Here is a 23,247-nt window from a genome sequence, read left to right as displayed (position 1 = left end):
TTGTCCGGTGAATTCGAACATGATTGCCGGCGTATTCAAACCCGGAACTTTCGACTGTGAGTCGAGAACGAACCCAACTATACTACCGGGATCAGCTTAGTCATTTGTAACTCTTGTGATGGATATAATAAGTACAGTTAAGGCGACGATGGCTTCTACAACGGCAACAACTTCAAGCTCAATAAGCCACACTGTAGGAAAGAAAACAGGAGATGCTTTTTCATCCATAGAGTTATAAACCCATGGAACCGCCTACCAGCCGAAGCCGTAAATGCCAAGGGTGCTAGTTAGCCATACTTAATTATTAACTATTATACTGCCTCAGTGCTTTCTCCGGACACCCACCTTACTTTACCTATAGTAAAACATACTTGGAACTTTCTTCCGATAATTCCTATTGAGTAGGAAAAGCTATATTTAGCCTGCTATTATAGGAGGCAGAAGTAAAAAAAAAAAAAAATAGTGTGGGTGGGGATAGGGTAAAGGAACGTGTGCTGGCGACGGGACTCAAGAACATCTTGTCTGTCTTTGTTGACAATGGCCAGCCGGGTCCCGCTACTTGGTCTCCTCGCTGCTAAATGTCCGTTAATAAGACATTCCCTCAATAGACAGACGTTTTCCACCTTAAAAAATACAAATGAATTTCAAGGTCGTATCCCTTCTACCAGAGAATTATGGAGGTATGTGTACTATGATGTCTGATTCGGAAAACTAAATCAGCCACTGGTTCGGAGGGAATATCAAATGGCTAGTCGAACTCTTGGATATCCAGAGCCTGAAGGGTAAACCAAGTAGGACACCCTGAAGTGTGGAAGCTAAGGGCCTCACCAGCCAGTGCTCGCTCCCAGCATCTGACCCAGATCAAGACAGAGGGGCAAAGACACTGACTCGCCCAAGGCGAGGGCCACCCTCTGTTCTTCTATCCTCTAGGGTTGTGAAATTGAGCTCCATTAGTCTATGTTCGTAGCTTTGACCTCTTGGCTCTGTCACCAAACTTCTTGTGAACCTTTGTACTTTTCAATTTGTCTTTGTTTCACAAGGTGTGGAATACATACCGGTGATGCGTGTTCCAGTATTGCTTGAACAAATGTGTAGATTGCTTTGAAGAAGTCCTCCAGATTCAGGTTCCTAAATGATGTTCTTATATTTGCCAGCATCCCATATGCTGCCAATGTTATCCTGTTTGTGTTTCCTTCGGTGTGAGTGTCGGAACTATATCCACTCCCAGATATTACTCTTTCTAATTCCTGTACCTACCTTCCCTGTATGGTGTAGATGTCTTCCGATTTCCTCTCTCTCCATGTTTACATTGCTTTGAGAGTTCATTCAGTGGGTTGTGAGGCTTCAGTCTCTTTAAACTCAGCAACCCAGCAGTGATCTATATTGGTTTGCTGACTTTCTGGATGCCTTACCCTGGTGGGGTGGCAGAGTATTACCTGCTTCATATGCCTCCGTGAAGGGGCCAGGTTCTGCTTTTGGCTCTGGTCCTTAATACACTAAACTCAACCCCACAGTTGATGTGATCCAGTAGTTAGGGGCCATTTTAGTGAGATATATAGCTTCTGGGAACCACAAGGACTTGCCCAGAAATTGGCATTTCATTAAATTCAACTTTTTTTTTTTCAAATATTAATAATATTGGTAGGTTGGATATTGGTCTGTAATTGTTTGTCATCTGTATCACCACTTTTATGAACTGGAGTTACTTTTGAATTTTTAAGTACTGTACAGTACTGTATATCAGGAAAAGTTTGTCACTCAGAACATTTGTTTATACTGTATATATATATATATAATATATATATATATAATTATATATATATATAATATATATATAATATATATAATAAATATATATAATAAAATAATAAATAAAAACTTGACACTCTAGATAGTATAGCGTGCATGTTGCTATTATGTGCAACAGATGGCACTGTTTTTCAAAAACACATGTTTTTACTTGTCAGAGAGGTGGCACCTATATAGTTGTATATAAAAAGACGCGCCTATTCGAATGCAACGTTGTCAAAATTTCAAAGCAATCGGTGAAGAACTTTTGGAGATAACAGCATGTGTTGCTCTTACGTTGAACAGATGGCGCTGTTTTAAAAAAAAAACATGTTTTTTTTTTTGTCACAGGTGAGGCACATATATAGTAGATACAGTATATAAAAAAAAGCGCCTATTCAAATGCAACGTTGTGTCAACATTTCAAAGCAATTGGTAAAGAGGTTTCGAAGATTTCCCTCACATGAAACAACACATGTAAAAACAGTTTTTCAGAAAAAACATGTTTTTTTTTACTGTCACAGACATGACATCTATATATAGTAGTATGTATATAAAAACCTGCTTGGATGCGAATGCAACGTTGTGTGAAAATTTCAAAGCAATTGGTGAAGAGCTTTCGGAGATTAGCGGTCATGCACAAACGAACATTTCCATTTTTATTTATGTAGATAAACATACAGTACTATGAATGACTTTAAAGATGGAACTCCTTAAAACTTGAGTGATATAGCTGCTAACACAATTGTTCGACAATGCTGAATATTACTACAAGTGTCAAGGTTTGCAATTACTGTACAGCTTGTGATGTAATATTTATCCTGAGTGTTGCTGGCCAATGTCTGGTGAATTTACCCTTCATGTTTCTATTTCAGCACAACTATTCTTCAAACACAGCCAATATCCACTAACAAAGATGAAATAAATAAACCTTTGAAACAAAATATGATTGAAAGTGATAAATCACTATCTGAGATTAGTATCTCAAATCTAGGAGAAAAATCAGACGAGGATGAAGCTTTGAAAATGTTGAAGATGAAACTTGAAAAACTTGGCCAGCTGAATGTGAGTGACTTAGAGAGGGCTGTAAGTAGCTTGACACAACGAACGGATGCCCTGACAGACCATGATTGCTTGAAGCTGCTGAATTTCACCTTAAGGATGGTGCAGAATGAATATCGTTCTTGTGCCAGTGTTGTGGAAAGCATTTGGAAGTTGTGCACTGAGAGATCAAGTTAGTTGACACTCCTTGTATCTGTTTTAACTAACATTTTACTTTTTTCTTTATAGTGAATGAAATATTTACACATGCTGTACATACTTGTATAGCATGTGTAATATTGTAATTTAATCACTCCACAAGGAGTGATTGAACTAAAAGGTCTCTATAAATAATTCACCATATTTGGATTTTAATTTTTTTCTTACGTTATAATCTTAGATAACATTATGTGAATTATATTTAATTACTGCTCACAGTGGACCTTTCAAAATCTGGGTTATATTATTCTGGATCCAATCCAGATTCCTGTGAAATCCTGATTTCCAAATACGTACAGAGGAGCCTCGATTAACGAATTTAATCCATTACTGCACCAAGCAGGAACATACTTCAGGCCATACTTCTTCTAGAGTTTCGTTTCAACATTTATATAATTTCAGATGCAAGACTTACTCTTGAGCATATTGATATATTTCTTCATGCAACTCTGCTTACTGGATCTTCTTGTACTTCCAAGGTAAGTCAAGTTAATGCAATACTGGGTATTATTAAATAATTGCTATCCTTGTATTTAGATGTACATATAGACCCTTCCAGTATGGTCTATATGTACATTAATTTCAAAACATCCAGTGACCTTTATGGGTCACTTTTCATTATAAATTGCTTAAGATTGATAAATGCTGTGTTCAGGGGGTGGCCCACTCAGACACTTCAGGGCTGGAAGAAGAGGGAGGAGTACCAGAGGATGGGTGAACTACACCTGACGAGGAAATGAAGAGGAAGTGCGGACAAAACGGTGGTTGTATTAAACAGCACCCACAAATCTTGATCCCTAAACACCAACTGGGGCAGCTCCAGGGCAATTAATCGTGCACACAACCTAGACGGCTGTAACACAGAAAAGCTGCCTGAAAAGCCCAGGCCTCATCAGGCAGGTCAGATGGGAGAGTAACATGAGAACAGGTCCCACATACCAGGGTCGAAGTTGTTACTGACCCGGCAGACAGCATGGCAGAGGCAGAAGGAAAGAATGAATGCCGCCATGTGGCACTAACGAAATGCAACCCATAAATTCATGTGAAGTGAGAGTGGGTTTCCTGGAATATCCATGGAACCACTGAACCCACATAGGTTTTCCAGGGTCTGCAGGGAAAAATAGCTTGTGATTTGTAGTCCTGAGGTTCCGGGTTTGATCCCTGGTGGAGGCGGAAACAAATGGGCAGAGTTTCTTTCACCTTGATTCTCCTGTTCACCAAGCAGTAAATAGTTACCTGAGAATTAGACAGCTGCTACGGGCTGCTTCCTGGGGGTGTGTAACAAAAAGGAGGCCTGGTCGATGCACAGGCCGCAGGGACGCTAAGCCTGGAAATCATCTCAAGATAACCTCAAGAAGGTATGCCCAGGCACTGGTACTGCTATGTTGGTTTCATATATATAATGTATAGATGCTCCTTTCAATAGTTTTTATGAAATGAGAACATTAGGCCAACACAGCCCAATGACATGGCTGCGAAGGCCGTCCTCGGCGTGCCAGTTAGTCTCGCAAACCTCAATGTACCCCGCCAGCCAAAATCACTCTAGACCCAAGGGAACAGAAAATCAACGACAACTGACTTACTGAGGGCAAGGGCCACCACAAACGATGAGGACCTCTAAATGAGCAATCCCTGAACACTCCAGGGAGGACATTCCTGGCAGCACAACTTAAACATGTAATCAGTTTGCTCCCTAAATCTTGATTGCCATTTAATTTTTTCGTTTAATATACTGTATATGATTTTTGGGCATTTTTTAAAGCCCTCAGAAGTGATTTTTTATTTTTAGAAGTTAATATACAGTATACTACAGATTATAGCTAATACAGTTGCTTTAAGTTGTATTATATACTTAAAAGAAAATTTTCCTTAGGAGATATTCAACTTGCTGGAAGATCACCAATTGGAACCAAGTCGTGATATACTAGAATTGCTGATATTAGTACTGGGTCATTGCGGAGACTTGGCTGGGGTCACCAGCGTTCTCACCGCTATGAAGCAAAGAAACATTCCAATTACAGAGACTGTGTTTAGCGCCTTCATCATGGCACATGGCGCAGATGGGTGAGTTTCTCACTCAATATGGCTTTACCTTTATTCTATAACAAATAACTATTGATGAAAGATTTGTATTGAACTATTTTCTTTTATTGTAATGTAGATATCATCATTGCTAAATTTGAATCTAAATTAACTTTTTGAGTAATGGTTTCATTTATGGAATATGTTATTCGGTAACATAATAGACATGGGATTGCTTGACAATTTAAAGTGCAAATTAGACGTATATGTGAATTTGGGCAGATATAAATCAGAGCTGCCTTATATGGGCCATTATACCTTCTGCAGTTTCCTCTGTTCTAATCTTTTCTTATACTGTACTCACTTTAAAATGTAATTGCCTATAATTATTAATTTGTTTACAGTGATTCCAAAGGAATAGAATCAATATCGAGCTCCATGAGAAGTGTACAGATGACCCCCACCAACATCACTTATGCAGCTATGATACATGCATATGGTGTGTCTGGGCAGATTTCAGAGATGAAGCCGGTGGTGGCACAGATGAAGCAAGCTGGAGTTGCCTTAACTCATAACCAGTTGGCATCACTTCTGCTCAGTCTTGTCAAAGCTGGAATACACTTCGAGAATATGGACTGTGTGAGTCTGATTCTTTAACTTAGTGTAGTGATAATTTGGGTTCCAGTGAAATAACTTTTTTCTTGCAAATGTTGAATTATCTTGTAATTCAAGCTTTTTTTGATGTTACTTGTTCACACCACATTTTGTGGAAAATTTCCACTGTTATTATATATACTGTACTATACTTAAACTGACCCCTCTCGCTTACCATAGGTTGAACCTACGTGACTGGTTGATCACACGAAACTAGATTAAGCCAATTTTACTGACTACCCACTAAGAAAACACATTCATGGTATTTGATGTGCAATAATCAAAATCATAAATTACTCTCATTTAACATATTAAATTATTAAATGTACTTTTAATTGTTTTCAGCATTATCCGAACAATGTTCACCTATGAAAATTATATATAAATATTTTTCTTTGAAGACTTACATGTGGAAGGTTTAACCACTTCTATATGGGTTCAGTTTTGAATGCAGTACTACCTATGCCTTTGGGAGATAAGTAACAAATTTGTATTTTTATGAAATTGCACATGAACTAGCCTAATGATTACCTAATGATATTGGTAATCATTAATCAAATGCAGCAGAGGCCTTCAGTGTAACAGATGATTATTCAAAGTAATGGTTTCCCACACTTTGATCCTTTGAAAAGTGGGCCTAATGTGGCTAATTTTCCACACATTTTTCACCATACACTGTACATTAATTATGATACAATACTATCTTGCACAAAAGACACCATTCACTATACAGTAGCATACATATGTTTTGGAGTTTGATAACATACATTTACAGTACTAATATAATTTGATTATTTCTAGATTGTGGAGCTCATAGAAGAAAGTGGCAGGGGTTTCAACTTGTCCCGGGTCGTGTTGCAAATAATACACTCTGGCCATGTGCACGAAGCTATACATCTTTTGCCCATGATCCCACGTATACGTGATAACAATCACCTCTACTCCAATGCTGCAATCTACATTCAAGAGGTGGTTCACACTCAAGTGGTAGGTGATTTACAGATCTGTGTTTGCTTAATCACATGTATTTTAAATAAAGTGTCATAGCATATAGTTTTGTGCAAAACCCAATATAATTATTGTCCTTATTGTGCATAATTAAAGGCCCAGTACACTAGTTACAATCACTGTACAGTATTACTAATGTGACCTCTGTAACCATGTACCAGAAGCATTTGAACCTAGGCAAGCCATCTAACCTGTCTTGCACTGATACTCATTAGTTTGAGGTAGATTCAGTATTGTGGTACTTTTAATTTCACTAAATCATCAAACTTTTGAACCTGTAGTTGACATCAAAATTGTAGTGCATAAAGTGTGAGGTTGTTGTCCTAAGGACAGTATTGTACACTGTTAGACCAGATCAACAATTTGCCCTAGTGCAGTAGGGAATGTTTTCAAGTTACTCAGTTGGATCATGCTGGAGTAAAGGAAATGCTGGAGAAGACTCCTACAATGGAATGACCTCCAGGAGGTATGTTTATGTAGCTTCCAGAAGGTACATTCATTTGACCTCCAGAAGGTACATTCATATGATCTCCAGAAGGTACATTCACAATAATATAATAATACATGGTGTGTGTGTGAGAGTACCCAGTGTGCAGGTTTGAATACTCCTCATGGCTCCTGATTTTCTTACTGATATATCACATTAATTTGATTACTTTGTGCATTTGAAGAGAAGCATTGGAGGTGGAAAGCTTAGCCCACAACCAGAGTACATGGAGGAGGTGGTAATGTGTAAAACCTTGACTGGATATCAGTGGAAGCCTCGGGACCCCTAGAGGATTCAGTTGAATCCCATTGCTTTTGACCATGTCATGGTGAAAGAGTCTAAGGCGTGTACTTGGGAGTACCTAGTGTGCTCCTTACCTAGTGGAAAAGGTGCAAAAGCATGCTACAAAATGGCTTCCGGCAACTGGAAACCCTGTTATAAAGAGGGGATAGAGCATTAAATATGCCAAAGCTAGAAGATAGAAAAAAAAAGTGATATGATCACCACCTACAAAATAATAACAGTAATTTACCAAATTGACAAAGAGGAATTCCTGAAACTAGCAACTTTAAGAACACGAGGTCACAGACTCAAGATAAGGAAACAAAGGTGCTAAAAAAATAATAGAAAGATTTTGTTTGCAAACAGGGTGTTCAACCTTCGGAACACGTTAAGTGAGAAAGTAGTGAAGGCCAAAACCATCAATAGTGTCAGTGTTATATGACAAAGTTCTGGGAAGACGGGACACCACCTACCTTGAGATGTTACCCTGAGATAGTTTCGAGGCTTATCGTCCCTGAGGCCTGATCCTCGACCAGGCCTCCAACACACGCCACGAGTGTAGCTCTGATCTCTACACTTAGGTGTTTATTACACTTGGGTAATTACAGAATGAGATATTTCATTACACTCAGTGCACTGTTTGTCTTATTTGTCTTAAGGTTTCATAGAAATGCTCACCTCATAAATACTGAGACCCCTTTTCTGTAAGTTACATTATACAGTTACTTAAAGTTTTGTAAAGAGTGTCTGTCACTCTTACAGTGTTATTGTACTTATTAAGACATGTTCTTATTTTTAGGAACCCAGTCTTGTAGTTGAAATTTGCAAACAACTACAGAGTAAGGAAATAAACCGGTTTGCTTTCCACGTAGCCTTAGAATATGCCTTGCGAATGAAGAATGAAAAATTGGCATGGGCTCTTATGAAAGCAATTAAGGAAAGTGGCAGTCTGCTCCGTGAACACTACTTTTGGCCTCTGCTCCACATGAGTGCTGTAGCTAATGAACCCACAAGTAGGTATACAAATAACCCAACACATGTTGTCATTTTCACTACTTTTCAAATGTTTCAGTCCATTCTGGACCCTTGGCAAGTCATGACATAGCAGGAGTGGGAGAGAGTTCAGTATGTCATAACTTGATAAGGGTCCAGGACGTACCGAAATGTTGACAGTTTCATTTCCCTTTATGTATGTGAGTTGTGCTGTTTGATTCACCCACGTTATTTAGACGTGGCTGAATCATCGCTACACGCAGGTTTTATTATTAATGTTGTAAAACAGATAATAAGATGAGGAATCTAATGTGCAATTGTATTTTGACAAGAACGTTTCTCTTTACAAGTACAGTACTTCGAAGATTAATGATTGAGCCCACATGTCAATTTGCAAGAAGACTAGTAAGGTATGGCTTTAGATGAGGTATAGTAAGGGAAAGCTTTAAACCTGCTACTGTAGCAGGAATCACACGTAATCTTCTCTTGTACTCGTTTGTAAAATTTTTTTTTAATACATAACACTACTGTTAATTTGATTATGTATGAAAGTTTACAATTCTGTATAAGTAAACAGTGAAGAAATAGAATGGTGATAAGATAGGAGCATGTATTTGTATTTATTTGCATTGTAACTTCATGGTGTCCAATTTATTTGTTGCACGTTGTATATTTTGAAACTTCAAAAAAATCAAGATATTGGTACAGGTACTTATATTTTATTGATTATTACAACATCTCTTTCATTATGATAAAGAAATGTGTAGAGGTAAGTATTGTACAGGTATGATTATGAGATCTCTTTTTCTTATAATAACGAAATGATTTACATGATGTAAAGATTGATCCAGTGATGTGACATAATGATTATCGTAACATATACGTATTTAATTAACGTAACATATATGTATTAAATAGAAGGTTGACTAACCAACTGTAGCCAACCTGTTTTAAATCTAAATATATTGACTGAATGTGGATATATTGTGTTTATCGTTGCAGAGCTACTAGAGTGTGTGCGTGAAATGATCACACTGGGAGAGACTCCGGGTTTGGAGACGCTGAAGGATTACATTATTCCTGGTCTTACTGTAAACCACCCAGACCTAACCATGAAGATGCTCAAGCATGCTGGCTTGACGGTAACCACGGCTGCGACACCTTTACTCATTGTGCTTATAAAAAATAACTTGTTTAAACAAGCCTTTGAATTTGGTGAGCAACATTTTTTTAATCAATTATTGGTTTTTACTAAAAAATATTTATTAATAATCTTTTATTGGCTGTAAGATTTCCATTGACAGTAGGATTTACTGAAGAGCATTTAATTGTACTTTAATTGCTCTACTTACACAGACTAACACACTCTAGTGGTATTAGATGCACATCCCCTCTACATGAGGGGATGTGCATCCAACCAATCCACATCTATCTATATGCCATGTTTGCAAACTAGTGCTCCATCATGGCATTACACTCAAATCCCCACTGACAATGTGAACCAACCCACACCATCTACATGCTATGTTTGCAAACTAATGCACTTTCTTGGCATTTGACCCACGTCCTCACTCCACCTATGTGAACTATTGCATACCCATCTACAAACCCTGCTTAAAAATTAACACACTATCATGGCATTAGTTTGTAAACCAGGGCATGTGGATGGTTGTGAATTCGTTCGTGTGGGTTCTGGGGATGTGCGTCTAATGTCATGAGAGTGCATTAGTTTGCAAACAGAGCATGCAGATGGGTGTGGACTGGTTTAAGTAGACAGTGGAAATGCGAGTCTAATGCCATTAGGGTGCATTAGTTTCCAAACAGGGCTTCTAGATAGGTGTGGATTGGTTCAAATGGGAAGTGCGGCTGTGGGTCTAATGCCATGAGGGTGCAATAGTTTGCAAATGGCAAGTAGTTAGGTTGGGGGGGGGGTCATGTTGACAGTGGAGAAGTGGGTCTAATACAACAATATTGGCTAAAATATAAGTTAGAAGTAATAATCTGTGTGTGCTATTTAAATTGATGTCCTGAAAGTTTTTAACTTTTATTTCAGTGAAGAAGACAAAGGTTTCCTTTTCTCTTCGTGACATAACTACCACTTTAGCTTCAGCTTGGTCAGCCAACCCAAGAACCATCATCTCCTTGTTAGCTCTCCTCATTGAGAAGAGTAAAGAGGTAAATTCCTCAAAAGGATTTAATTCCTAATTGTTTAACCCAATAATTTTCATATTTGGAGAGTAGTAGTGCCAAAAGATGATGCTAAGCAGTCTTCCAGGCTTGTTGGCATTCTTTTGATAATTACTTACTTTTAACAAATGTTTACAATTCTTTATAGAAAATTACAGTTTAATTTAGTATTTGTCTGTCTATTACTTTCTTGAGGTTATCTTGAGATGATTTCGGTGTCCCCGCGGCTCGGTTCTCGACCAGGCCTTCACCCCCAGGAAGCAGCCCGTGACAGCTGACTAACTCCCAGGTACCTATTTACTGCTAGGTAACAGGAGCATCAGGGTGAAAGAAACTCTGCCCATTGTTTCTCGCCGGCGCCTGGGATCGAACCTGGGACCACAGGATCATGTGTCCAGTGTTCTGTCCGCTCAGCCACCGGCTCAGCCACTTTGCTAAATATTTTGTTACAATGCTCTTAAATGGGGCTTATTTTTCAGCCCCATTATTTTTCATTTTTAAGGCAATGGGGCTTAATTTAGTCACTAAATTACAAGGGGCTTCCCCAGAAAACCAGCATTAAATGTAATGGAATGCCAATTTCTGGGTGAGCCCCAGTGGTTTCCTGATTCCCTTCCTCCCTTTCAGGTCATCAGGTGGGGGGGTTTGTGTGTGTATCTGGCCCAGAACTGAGAACTCTAGCCTGTGTATGGTGTGGTCTCTTTCAACTCCCACCCTCCCAAACAAGTGAGGGAGCTGGGGTAAATGAGGACATGCTAGTTTCAAGAAATTCTATCATTTGTTTACATCGTTGTGGAAGTTTATTAGGTTGGTTGTGAGACTTTGGTCTCTCTTGAATCCAGTGGCTGTCTATTTTGGTTTGTAGAGTTTCTGGATTCCTTGCCAGGTGAGTTGATAGACGGCCCCAGTCCAAAAGAAGTCTAAGAACTCCTGGACTGATGCGACCTGACCTAGTAGTTGGTAGGCATCTCGGAGAGATAGCATCAGGGAGCCACTGGGCCTCGTCCCAAAATTGATATTTCATTACATTCAATGCTGTTTTTTTTTTTTATCTTAGAATGTGGTAGAAAATGAGCTTGATGCTGATGACTGGGGTGGACAATTTCTGCTGGATTTAGGTACTTCAAGAGCTGGACTTAATGCTGAGCGGATTCGTCCTTTGTTTAAGGTTAGTAGATTTATATATCCTTATAAGTATGCAATAATGATTAAAAACCACTGATCATAATTATGCAGGAAAACCACAGTGAAAAATGGAAAAGATAACTGTTTTTCTTCATGAATATCCTTTAAAATGTGTAAATTGATTTAAAAATCTTTGGAGGCTTGTGTAACATATTATACTTACTTTTGTAATTTCCATTAATAAATTTTAAACTCTTAATTATCCAGGAACTAAAGAAGAATGGGATCGGAATATCAGAAAATTCTGCCGACTTGTTGATGACCCGATCCAACAGATATATACAAGAGGCAATCAGAAATAATATCAACATTATTCTAAACCCTAAGATGGGTCATCCTCCTAAGGAACAGGAGTACAACATTCTTCCTCATCCTGTAAGTGCCCTGTAATTTTTGCAGCATATGTCTTGTGGTGCAGTGCTCAACGCAGTTGGATCTCAGAATGGACCAGAGTTCGATTCTCACACACAGCAACATGTTTCATGATCCTTGATACCTCAGTTCAACTAGTAGTAATTAGGTTCCTAGGAGTTAGGCAGCTGTTGTGGGATATATCTTTGGGGAAATCATATACTGTAACTAATTGTAAATAATGTACATATAATAAATGTAGTTACAATTCAGAAATTTTTGCAGGGGACCCACGAGCACAAGACATGTTCATTGTGGAAGCAGAAAGTTTAAATTCTGCTTCGGCAGGTTGCTGCCTGCCTACCCTATGAAAGTTGGAATGAAGTGATGATTTTTTTCACAAAAAATGCCAACCAGCATCTGGAGAATGTGACTTATTAAAGTAAATTAATGTTATGTAATAAAATAAATCGGCCAAATTATACATATGAAAAGAAAGGAAGGCTATGACGTTTCAGCCTGTCCTGGACTCTCGTCAAGTAGCAACTGTGACTTGATAACAGTCCAGGATGGACTTGCCATTCTTTTCATCTATGTGACTTGGGCTTTGCTTCAGCTACATTACTGTAACTTATTCTCTACAAATTTTTTAAATAATTGTTAATATACAATCTATACAGAAGAGTATGACATCCGAGGAATTGGACGGTCACATGACTGAACTTCAGTCAAAGGGTTTGAATGTGCGAGGAACCCTACGCAGGCTCCTGCTTCACCATGCTTCAAAAAATGACACCGAGAGTGTTTTAAATCTCATGAAGGTAAGCAAGTAATGTGTGATCTTAAATTCTCAAAATGAACGAGTAGCATCCTTTGATGTTTTTAATTGTTGGGATAGGTATTACAGTTAATATTAATAACATTGCTTTTATTTGCCAGTGTTGCTGGCAATACTTGTGTTGTCCAGTGTTGCTAGTAATGCTTTTCTCTTATATTGTTAGTAATACTTGTGTTCCCCAGTGTTGGTAGTAATACTGTTCATACTAGCACATTAATAACCCCTCTCAACATTAACATTTTCATCATGTTTCTTTTTAAAGTTGTGGATGGAATTGGCTTCAACAACTTCTTCTTTCAGTGCATTCCACTTGTTTAGCACCTGTACAGAGTAAGAGTAGTACAGTATTTCCTTACATTTCTTTGACTCATTTGCAATTCCAGCTTCCACCTGTGTCTTCTCGTCCTACCGTCTCTCAACTTAGAGGCTGGACTTGTCCAACTTGTCTATTACCCTCAGTATCTTGTATATCATTATCATATCTCCACTATTTATTGTCCTCCAAGGTTTTGAGATCCAGTTCCTTCAGCCTATCCTCATAACTTAACCCTCTAAGTTCTGGCACTAATCTAATTGCAAACCTCTGCACTTTTTCAATTTTAGTTTTATGTTTCATAAGGTGTGGATTCCAAGCAGGTGCTACATATTTCAGCACTGGTCTAACAAAAGCTGTTTAGATTGCTTTGAACGCAGCCTGTTTGTTTCTAAGCAACGTTCTAATGTTTGCCAGTGTCCCTATGCTGCTAATGTCACCCTGCCCGTGAGTACCTGTGGTGTTAGGGGTGGAATTATATCCACTCTCAAATCTTTTTCTCTCTCAGATTCCTGCAATTGCCTTCCATTAATGGTGTAGACACCTGGTTGTCTTTCTCCCTTCACTATTTTCAATACCTTACTCTTATTAGGACTGAACTCCAGCAAACATTTGTTTGTCCACTCCTAGAGTTTGTTAGTCATTATGTAACATTCTGCTGTTCTCTTCTGTTTTTACATGCCTCATTATTTGGGCATCATCTGCAAGCATTGATATGTACGAGCTCACTCCCTCGGGAAGATCATTAACATAAATTAGGAACAGTAGTGGTCCTAGATCCGATCCTTGTGGGACCCCACTTGTTACACCCCTCCAGCTGGAGACCTCGCCTCTGACTGTGACGCTTTGTCTTCTGTCCTTCAGGTATTCCCTTACACAGTTTAGTGTCTTCACAATTATTCCAGCTTGCTTCTCTGTCTTTTACATGAACCTTTCACGAGGAACAGTGTCAAATGCCTTTTGACAGTTTAGGAAATTGCAGTCTTCTTTTTCCTGGTTTGCTTATCCTGGGTAAATTTTTCTGGGTTATCACCCTTAAAATACCTTTTAATATTGAGCGTATATTAGGAGGTGACCTCTCATTACAGTACATGTAAAATTGGAAATATGTAAACACCCCCAGATCCAAATCCCTAAACACCAAATGAGGCAGATCTAGGGCATCCAACTGGGCAGTTGTATGGTGCCTATATCTCAAGAAGCACATAAATAAACAGGAGGAGGTGGGGCAAACTAACAGGGAACTGGTTTCACAAAATTATGGTTGTTTGTTTTTGTTGTTGGGAAGGGTTGGAGCTGTGGTCTCGTTTTATCCATGCAGTGGTCTGCTTTGATGCGCCTATCTTTCTGCGTGTCTTCCCCAAGTGGTGGCAAAGATGATAATCTTGAAATGTAAAGTGATTGTAGGCTATTGCTTTCTGTGCCTCTCTAGAGGGGGCCAGGTTCTGGCTTGTGATACCCAGTAGGCAAAGAAAACTCTGCGACTGATGGCACTTAATCAGTGTGACGGCTTCAGGAAGCTGACAGGGCTTCCCTCGGAAATATAATTTACAAGAGAACCTTCAGCTTATCTTGTTGTAGTTTGTCTTCTTGTTTTGTTCTGTAGATCTTGAAATGTGCAGTTTTTGAAAATTTGTTACCCTCAGTTATCCGGATTTCTGTGCGGATATGGTGAAGAAAATTATCAGAACTTTACTTAAACTCATACAGTACTTGGGTAATTACAAGTAGCCCCTAGTATTACTGCTAATGTAAAATTATGCAAATTTTGTTTGCATTGTACTTATTTTATATGTAGCATTGTGATGTTTATAAAGTTTGTTTTAATATGTGTATGATCACGATCTTCATTTTCAACATCTTGCTCAACAGAAGGCAACAGATGATGGGATTAAACTGAGTGCTGGAATGATGGCAAGCATCCTCATGGCATATGTCAACAATGGAAATGCTAATGCTGCTTTGGATATTTATGCTAGTTTGCAAGAGGAGCATCCATCATTTTCCTTGGATTCTTTCAAAGTGATTGATCTTTGTACACTTTTGATTCAAGATGGCAGAAGTGAAGGTCAGAATTTTAAAATACATTATTTTAAGAATATTTTTACATTTATTTCTGATTTTCTTGTCATTGGTTCTATTTTTCTAGTTTTTATGTCTGTTAGCTACTTCCCTATTCAGAGCCCACGTCCAATCAGGACGTAGCTCACATGCCAGGCTATAGTCGATTTTTAACCCCACCATGACAAGAAGCTATTCAAATGATCTTGTTGTGTAGTTTAGGATGAATGAGACTGGCCGAGTCTGGCAATATCCACATCACGGAACTACGGCTAAATCTTCTCGGGTGATAAATGCAGCTTCCCATAGGTTGTAACAATTGTTTGCTTGTGACTGTTGCCTTAGCTAACCCAAGCTAGTCACTTCTCATTTTGTGTGAGACAGAAACTCCCATTCAACACCGAGTAGATGACTGTCATCCGTTAGGCCTCGCAACTGTACAAATGTTTCAATTGGTTCTGGTTAATCTGTCAATAGGTACACAATGGCCTTTATGTGATAACCTTACTCTGAGCAATGAGGGCTACCAGCAGACTCCCAATATGCTAGGTCTCCTCCCACGAGTCATGATTATAAGACATGTTCACAAAGTACTGTGTACCTCGCATGTACACTTAGAAGTGGTGATGCATGCTTTGGTGTCCTCCAACAGTAAGACACCAGTCAGCCGGTGTGGTACTCGACCATGTCTGGTATTGTAAGTTCAACTTGTGCTGTATATACAGTACTGTATTGTATACTGTACTCTATATATTATATGTACTTATGATATTTCTTATTTACTGTACTATATAGGCTTTATTTATTTTTTTCAGAGGGAATTGTAACACTCGGGAAATATTTAAAGAATATCAACCAGGCTGGTGAATGTGATACTACACAAATTAGAAGAAACTGTAGAAATTTATTAATGGCTGCTGCAACAACTGGTGACTATGAGCTGACACATCAGCTCTTCCATATGCTGCATTCTAAGGGTCTTGTAAAAGCAGAAAACCTTTCTTTGGGTGCCCTAGTAAAGTGCAGACTAAATAGGTTAGCCCTCAGTACTTGCTTACTGTTATAGCTGCTCTATTACCAATATAAATGTATAATTTGGGGCTTTTATAATTTTCTGGGGGTAGCCCTGTTGGCTTTCTGAAGCAAGCTTACTGATTAAGTGCCATACTACTTGAATATCATCAGTCGCAGAGTTCTTGTGTGCCTACCAGGGACCATGAACGAGAACCTGGCCCCCCTCGGAGAGGTGAAGGGAGTGATGGCCTATGAACACTATATTGTACATTTAAAGCCTATCATTTCTGCCATCATCAGAGAAGCACCCATAAAGGTAGGCATATCAAAACAAACCACTGCATGATTTAAGATAAGACACAAACCCATAAAATATCAAAGGAATTCCCCTAAAAGAAAACAAACGGCCAAAATTTTGTCAAACTAGACCCCCGCTAGTCAGCTCAACTTTCCCTCTAGGCGGTAGGAGGGAGACCGGCCCTCGACTTCTCAGTTCTGGATGATGTAAAACCACCTTCATCTCGGGCCTTGGAGTTAACTCTTGTTATCATATTGCGAGGCAGCGTAAATTGCATTGTTACGGGTATGCTTGTTAGTTTTTGCTTGCTAGATATCACCTGAGGTCCCGCCTTCCTGGAGGGACTGAATGGTGGTTATCTGTTGTTAGGTGAACTGAGATAGCTCCACACTTATAAGTCGCATCAACTACTATGCAAAACACCACCAGAGGCAAACACCACACCACTTTGCTGAATTTGCAGAACACTAGAGCCAGCATGGAAGAGAGACCCGGTACGCTACATCAGCAATGGAACTGGGGGCTCAGACCTCGGCAGGTGGTGAGCTACCTCCCCACTCTCCTCCCAAAGGAATGGGGGAGGTGGGCTGAATGAGCTTGCATTAGTGCTGAGAGACTTATTTCTTGTTTACATATTTAGGGGAGTTCTTAGGTGGGTTTTCAGGCTCCGATCTCTCTTCATCCAGCAGTCGTTTCTTTTGTCTCGCTGACTTTCTGGTTGCCTTCACTGGTGAGGTGGAAAAAAAAGAAGTCTCTGCACATGTGTGAGCGGGGGCCAGGTTCTGGTTCTGGTCCCTAGTAGACCTGTAGAACCTGTTGGCTGATGCAACCTACTAGATGGTAACATCTCGGTGTATAGTTTCAGGGACCCACAAGGGGCTTCCCCCCAAAAACTATGTTTGTATCCAATGAAGATATAAACTATGAATATCGAATAACGATTTGTAATTTCATTTTATTTAATAGCGGCAGTCTCTTAGCAGCAGTGCAGGAAGCAGAGATGATCTATGAAAACTACAAATGTCTTCCCATGAGGATTGAAATCCTTATCCTCCTTATTCATCATTCTAAATGCCAGAGTGAAAAGATGAATTTGTCTGATCTCTTCAGGTCAGTATTGGACTTGATTTGACTAATTATTCCCATCTCTACTCTTGCTCTCAAGATGTCATAAAATTCCTTAGGTATCTTGAAATGTCTTGGAATATCTCATCTTAAATAAATTTTATGACAAACCTCTTTAAAGACCACCATGCTTTCAATTCTTAAAAGTAATTTAGGAGTACTTTAATGAAGAAAATACTTGCATTATGTATTTATTAGAAGACAACATCCATGTAATAAACCTTTTGATTTTGTATAGAAGGGGTGAAGACAGCTCCAACCCAGCCAGTGATCTACTGGAACAGATGCTAAACATCATTGTGCGGTGTCGTGGCTTGAGCCAAGCTCGACATGACCTCTTGTTTGCGTGTTTAGAAGCGGGCCAACCTCTTGATGCAAGAAAAGTGATGCAGGTTTGTTGTACTCGCCTAGTTGTGCTTGTGGTGGTTGAGCTTCGGATCTTTGATACCGCCTCTCGACTGTCCATCAACTGGTGTACAGGTTCATGAACTTATAGGATCTATCATTTCTACATTACAGAGTTTGCCTCAAAAACATCACTTTCTAATGCTTGTGTTTTTATTTCAAAATACATTATCTGCATTTTCTTGATATTACTCCTTATTCCATACATGGACATACTGTATCCATTATATTTTGTTATCAAATTAATGAGATTTAATTTTTAATCTAAAATCTGTGTTTTGGTTACCATATTATTTATACAATGGCACTGCAAGAATGTGATGTACTTATGAGAGAATATGGGTGTGCTGAGGGAGTCCAGGGATGGGAGTTCCTTCTCTTCACAACAACTAGATCCCATCAACTTTGGCACTCAGTCTGGCCTACCAGGAACCAATGCCAGAACATGGCATTCCTCACAGAGGCACAGGAAGCAGGTGACACTTCACTATCTCACTGGGAAGGCACCCAGAAAGTTAGTGTGCCTATACAAACCTCTACTGCTTTAAAAAATGGAGCCTCACAGATTGTCTAAAGTAAACTAATTTTAAAAACTGTCTCAAAAATTGGTGCACTTGTTTGCCCCATGCCTCCCACTCATTTGGAGAGGGAAGGGGGGCCAGGGGTCATGCTGTCCACTGGCTTGAGTAGCCAATTCTTCCATTGATGCAGCTCGTGCAACACGTCTGCATTACGGCATTCATTTCATCAGTAAGCTGTGGCTGGCCAAGTGGTTTTTGGCTAAGTGCCTCTTTGGACTTCATCCTGTTTTTTTTGTTTTGTTTTGTTGAGCATAGCATATGTGTAGCATAGGCCTGGATTTTTAGAGTGCTTAGGGCTGTATGTGCTCAGGATTACTTTCCCCAAGTGCTCTCTAATGCTTCCTCAGCACGACAGTTCTCTTCTCTGGTGCGTTTGGTAGTTCACTCCTTTAGAGGTCTTTCCTGCTTGGGGTAGCAGTCCCCTTGGGTGAGTCAGGGGTCTCATTGCTCCTCTGTCTTGACCCGGGTCGGGAACGAGTGTTGGCTGGTGAGAGGACACTAGTGGCTCGAATGCTCACATATATGGCATGCTGAGATCAGCCATCACAGTCATTTAGCTCAGGCTGTGTCGGCTTAATTTTAATTCCCGTATAATGTACCCAGTGCTTGGGTGTTTACCCTTCAAGCCCTGAAAATCCCCAATGGGGTTTGTAATATGTAATTGTTTGTAATTGTAATTTTGAAGCTGTGCACATTATCTCCAAAGCTCTTCTTGCCTTGGGCATATCTGCCAGTTGCTTGTTGTCTGTGCCACGGGGAGACAATCATTCATTCTGCCTCCGTCATACCAGCTATTAGGTCAAAGACGCCTACGACCCAGAGTCGTGTAGGGTATGCACCATGAAGTATTCTGTTTTGTTTCGCTGACTTTCTGGGTGCTTTCCTAGGTGGTTGCAGACATGATAAACTTTACATTTAAAGTGTTCATAGGCCACCGCTCCCTGCACCTCTCTGGGGCCAGATTCTAGTTCGTTGTCCTCGGTGGACGAATAAGGACTCCGAGACTGATGATGCCAAATAGTATGGCACCAAATCAGTGTAATAGCTTGAGGGAGCCTCTGAGGTTCACCCAGTAATTGGGATTTCCATACATTCAATGCTGGCATTTTGTCATATTTTTTGTCAATTAATACATTGCACCATAAGGTTTAATTACCAATCTTATTAAATTATAAAATTAAACCTAAAAAAAATGGATGAAATTAGTGTGTTTCAAAGATTTATTAAATCTTTGCAATTTATTAGACATATTGTTGAGTATGCAATAACCTGCATAGTACAGTAATTGCATGTACAGCAGATAAATTCATAATTTATATGACCGATTCATTTTTGACATGTTTGTATGATGTACTGTATAATTTTGTGAATGCTCCATGTTAATGATATGTATTAAAGTATAAATGTTTAATTATTTACTTGTATTTATTTCTTGCAGAATTTGGGCAAAGAGTTGGATTTGAAATTAGTGTATCGTCAGCTTGAGAGGTACTCAAAAACTGAGCAAGATAATACCTTGACACACTTTTTCACGGCTTCAAAAGGAAATATTGCCGTAAATCGTCAGAAGATTTGCGATTCTCTTCTCAATATATATTGTAAGTTTTTTTTTTATATTATACTCAGTATTGATATTGGTATACCATATTTGCTGGCACATAGCACACGTGTATTTTACAGGAATCTGGTGGAAGAAAACAGTTTAGTATACAGACCTGATAATGGTCTTGGACAGACTGAAACTTAATTTCTTCACTTTCTTATGTGTGGTTTGTTCATCAATTTTAGTACATTTCACTATGCATTTATTGATAATTTTGAAGTGCTTATGTAGGCCTGACGTATGTGACTCATATGTCAGGCTGTTTAGCAACCGCGTCCAACAGGCTGGTTGACCAGTCCAGCAGCAAGGAGGCCTGGTCGACGACTGGGCTACGGGGTCGCTGAGCCCCGGAATCGCCTCAAGGTAACCTCAAGGTAGGGGAAAATATATGATACTATATATGAAGACACAAAATATACACAATATACAATATTAATATTTGTATACAAAATGTACATTTATATATAAGACACTGAAAGTGCTATGAGTCATGCAGTGCTTAAAGAATGCAAGTAAGTCAAGGCTATGGAAGATGGCAAAAGTTATGTGAATTTTGAGAAGAGTCAAGAGAGAACTCGACAAATTTTACGTACAGTATGATAATTCAAAGTACTTGTTTTAATCCTTTGCAGCTGATGGTCTTATAAGTTCGAACCTAATTTGGTTTCATGTTAGTGAATGTAAATTTATCCCGGTCTCATTTTCCAAGTTTGTTTCAATCTAAAAAGCGTTTTGTCTTGCATATAATTTCAGAATTAAAAAAATATATTTGTTAGTGATTTATATAAATCATTACAGTTGCAGTTGAAGTGAACAGGTGCAAAACCTTTATGCTTACAATTAAAGTGGTGAGACATATTGGCAAAACATTTATCTGTATATATTTTCTGGTGAATGAGACACATTTCTCTCTCCACCAGAAAATATATACAGATATATGTTTTGCAAAGTCTCACCACTTTAATTGTAAGTATAAAGGTTTTACACCTATTCAGTTCAACTGCAACTGTAATGATTTATATAAATCACTAACAAAAATTAATTTTAATTCTGAAATTGTATGGAAGTCAAAAAGTTTTTTAGATTGAAACAAACATGGAAAATGAGACCTGGATAAATTTACATTCACTAACATGAAACCAAATTAGGTTCGAACTTATATATAAGACCATCAGCTGCAAAAGATTAAAACAACTTCACTTGGTAAGCAATTAGACAAAGCTTTTGGGTTTAATTCATGGAATAGATCTGTCAGCCTATAGGACCCTCGGTGAGTCCAACAGACTTCCTTTCCATAAGAATGGCAAAGGAAACATTAATCGGCAAAGAAACGTGCGGTTCAAATGGTGTGTTATCTTGGTGTAAAATTGGAGTGTCTATGAGCTTTCATATACTGTACTGTATATATTAACTTGGCCTTTTTTATTATTATTATTTACCCTCTAAAGCTTTATTTTCTTGTAAATAAGTTTTTGTTCATTTTATCTGAAAGAAAAGTGACCCACTCCATTGCAGCTTTTACTCCAGTGGCCCTCACTTTTACTTTGCCAAAAATGTTTGAATATCCTTATGGAAAAGTTCCGAAAGCACCAGGAACACTGCATTCCTCTCTCAGATCACCACTATTGGTTCCATAAAGTCCAAGTTACTACTGAATTTACATTTAAAATCACTCATCTTGTGTCTATTTTGTTCTACTATAGGCATACTGAATGATATCTGAATTGTTTAATATTCTCTGATGCAGACACTGCTATATAATCTGGGCTTTGTCTTAATTTTAATAATTACATACTTTATGTATTCTTCCTACCACAAATGTCCTTCAGATTCTCTATGAATACAGCTCTAACTGTTGATATATTATCCTTGTGCTACATGCATTTTACATCTCTACGTCTCTACGTAAATGTTGCTACCACCATTCCTGCACATATCCCTGCATCTCTAATTATTTTGTTCTTCATGCCTAGAAATTTGATTGCTGCAAATTCTTCCCCGACTTTACTCTCAATTTCACTTAAAAACATTGTTTTCACTAACATTTACCAGTTGTAGCTGATGAGCTGCATTATGTCTTTTCACTATAGTGTAGGTCCTGGTAGGTCCTATAATGTCCAATGTTCTGGTTCCATTTTCTTTGGCAGATGTGCAGAGTGCAGGTGACAAAGCATTGTCACTGTGGACCATGATGCAAGAGGAGGACTTGACTCCATCAGAGACATTTCTCTCAACACTGGCATCACTTCTGGCTGCTAACAATATGAAGATACCATTCCAGATACAGTGATCTGGATAATTTGCTTAGCAATAAAAGCATTGCCATTGCCAGGATCTGATACGACATCAGATACACAAACCAGAGAATGAAATCAGAGCTTACAAAATGCAGCGTCTGCACGATTTAGACCAATGGTTACATACCAACATCGATGAAGACCTTGGAATCAGGATTGACCAATGCTTTGAGGAACTGGCAGTCCGACATTGCCACAACACCGAGACAGGATTCACCAAACAGCTGACATCTCTGTGTGTGTGCGGGTCCCTGACTCGGAGATGATTTCTAAATTTCACTGGAATCAACCTCATCGAGGACTAAATGACACTCTTAACCCATGGACAGCGGCTGTAGAAAAATGGTAATTTCTGTCTGTGCAATAAAATTAAAAAAAAAATAAGAAATAATTTTTCCTTTTAGAATTAATTTATTTTATTTTTGTTATTTATTTATATACAAGAAGCTGCATTAGGTTTTGAGAGTACATAACACTGGTGTTCTTACATTCTTG

The 23,247-nt window shown here is 38.8% G+C and overlaps 3 protein-coding genes across 5 annotated transcripts in view; 2 read left to right on the top strand and 1 right to left on the bottom strand.

The window, feature by feature from the left end:
- Nucleotides 1-23,247, top strand: part of RpS24 (ribosomal protein S24) — a 55,672-nt gene that overhangs the window by 18,297 nt on the left and 14,128 nt on the right. The window lies entirely within an intron of this gene.
- Nucleotides 1-23,247, bottom strand: part of LOC123757550 (leucine-rich PPR motif-containing protein, mitochondrial) — a 44,846-nt gene that overhangs the window by 9,456 nt on the left and 12,143 nt on the right. The gene's annotated exons all lie outside the window — the stretch shown is intronic.
- LOC123757549 (leucine-rich PPR motif-containing protein, mitochondrial) lies at nt 505-23,140 on the top strand. Of its 3 annotated transcripts, none has more exons than XM_045741280.2 (18): nt 507-680; nt 2,664-3,022; nt 3,451-3,527; nt 4,922-5,112; nt 5,475-5,709; nt 6,526-6,711; nt 8,301-8,514; nt 9,497-9,709; nt 10,548-10,669; nt 11,739-11,849; nt 12,074-12,241; nt 12,898-13,038; nt 15,241-15,436; nt 16,245-16,464; nt 17,708-17,851; nt 18,108-18,258; nt 20,291-20,450; nt 22,603-23,140. In XM_045741280.2, exons 1-18 carry the CDS (start codon nt 538-540, stop codon nt 22,743-22,745), a joined length of 3,174 nt encoding a protein of 1,057 aa, XP_045597236.2. In that variant the 5' UTR covers nt 507-537; the 3' UTR covers nt 22,746-23,140. The 3 variants fall into 3 exon arrangements, 2 of the variants coding, with proteins under 2 accessions (XP_045597236.2, XP_045597235.2); XM_045741279.2 differs by having other exon boundaries at nt 18,105-18,258; XR_011229108.1 differs by lacking the exons at nt 17,708-17,851; nt 18,108-18,258 and having other exon boundaries at nt 505-680.

This window comes from Procambarus clarkii, chromosome 19 (assembly GCF_040958095.1).
Source record: "Procambarus clarkii isolate CNS0578487 chromosome 19, FALCON_Pclarkii_2.0, whole genome shotgun sequence".
In the NCBI taxonomy this organism is placed as follows: domain Eukaryota; kingdom Metazoa; phylum Arthropoda; class Malacostraca; order Decapoda; family Cambaridae; genus Procambarus; species Procambarus clarkii.
Note: the sequence above shows the minus strand (reverse complement) of the source record. Positions and strands in the feature narration are given on the sequence as shown.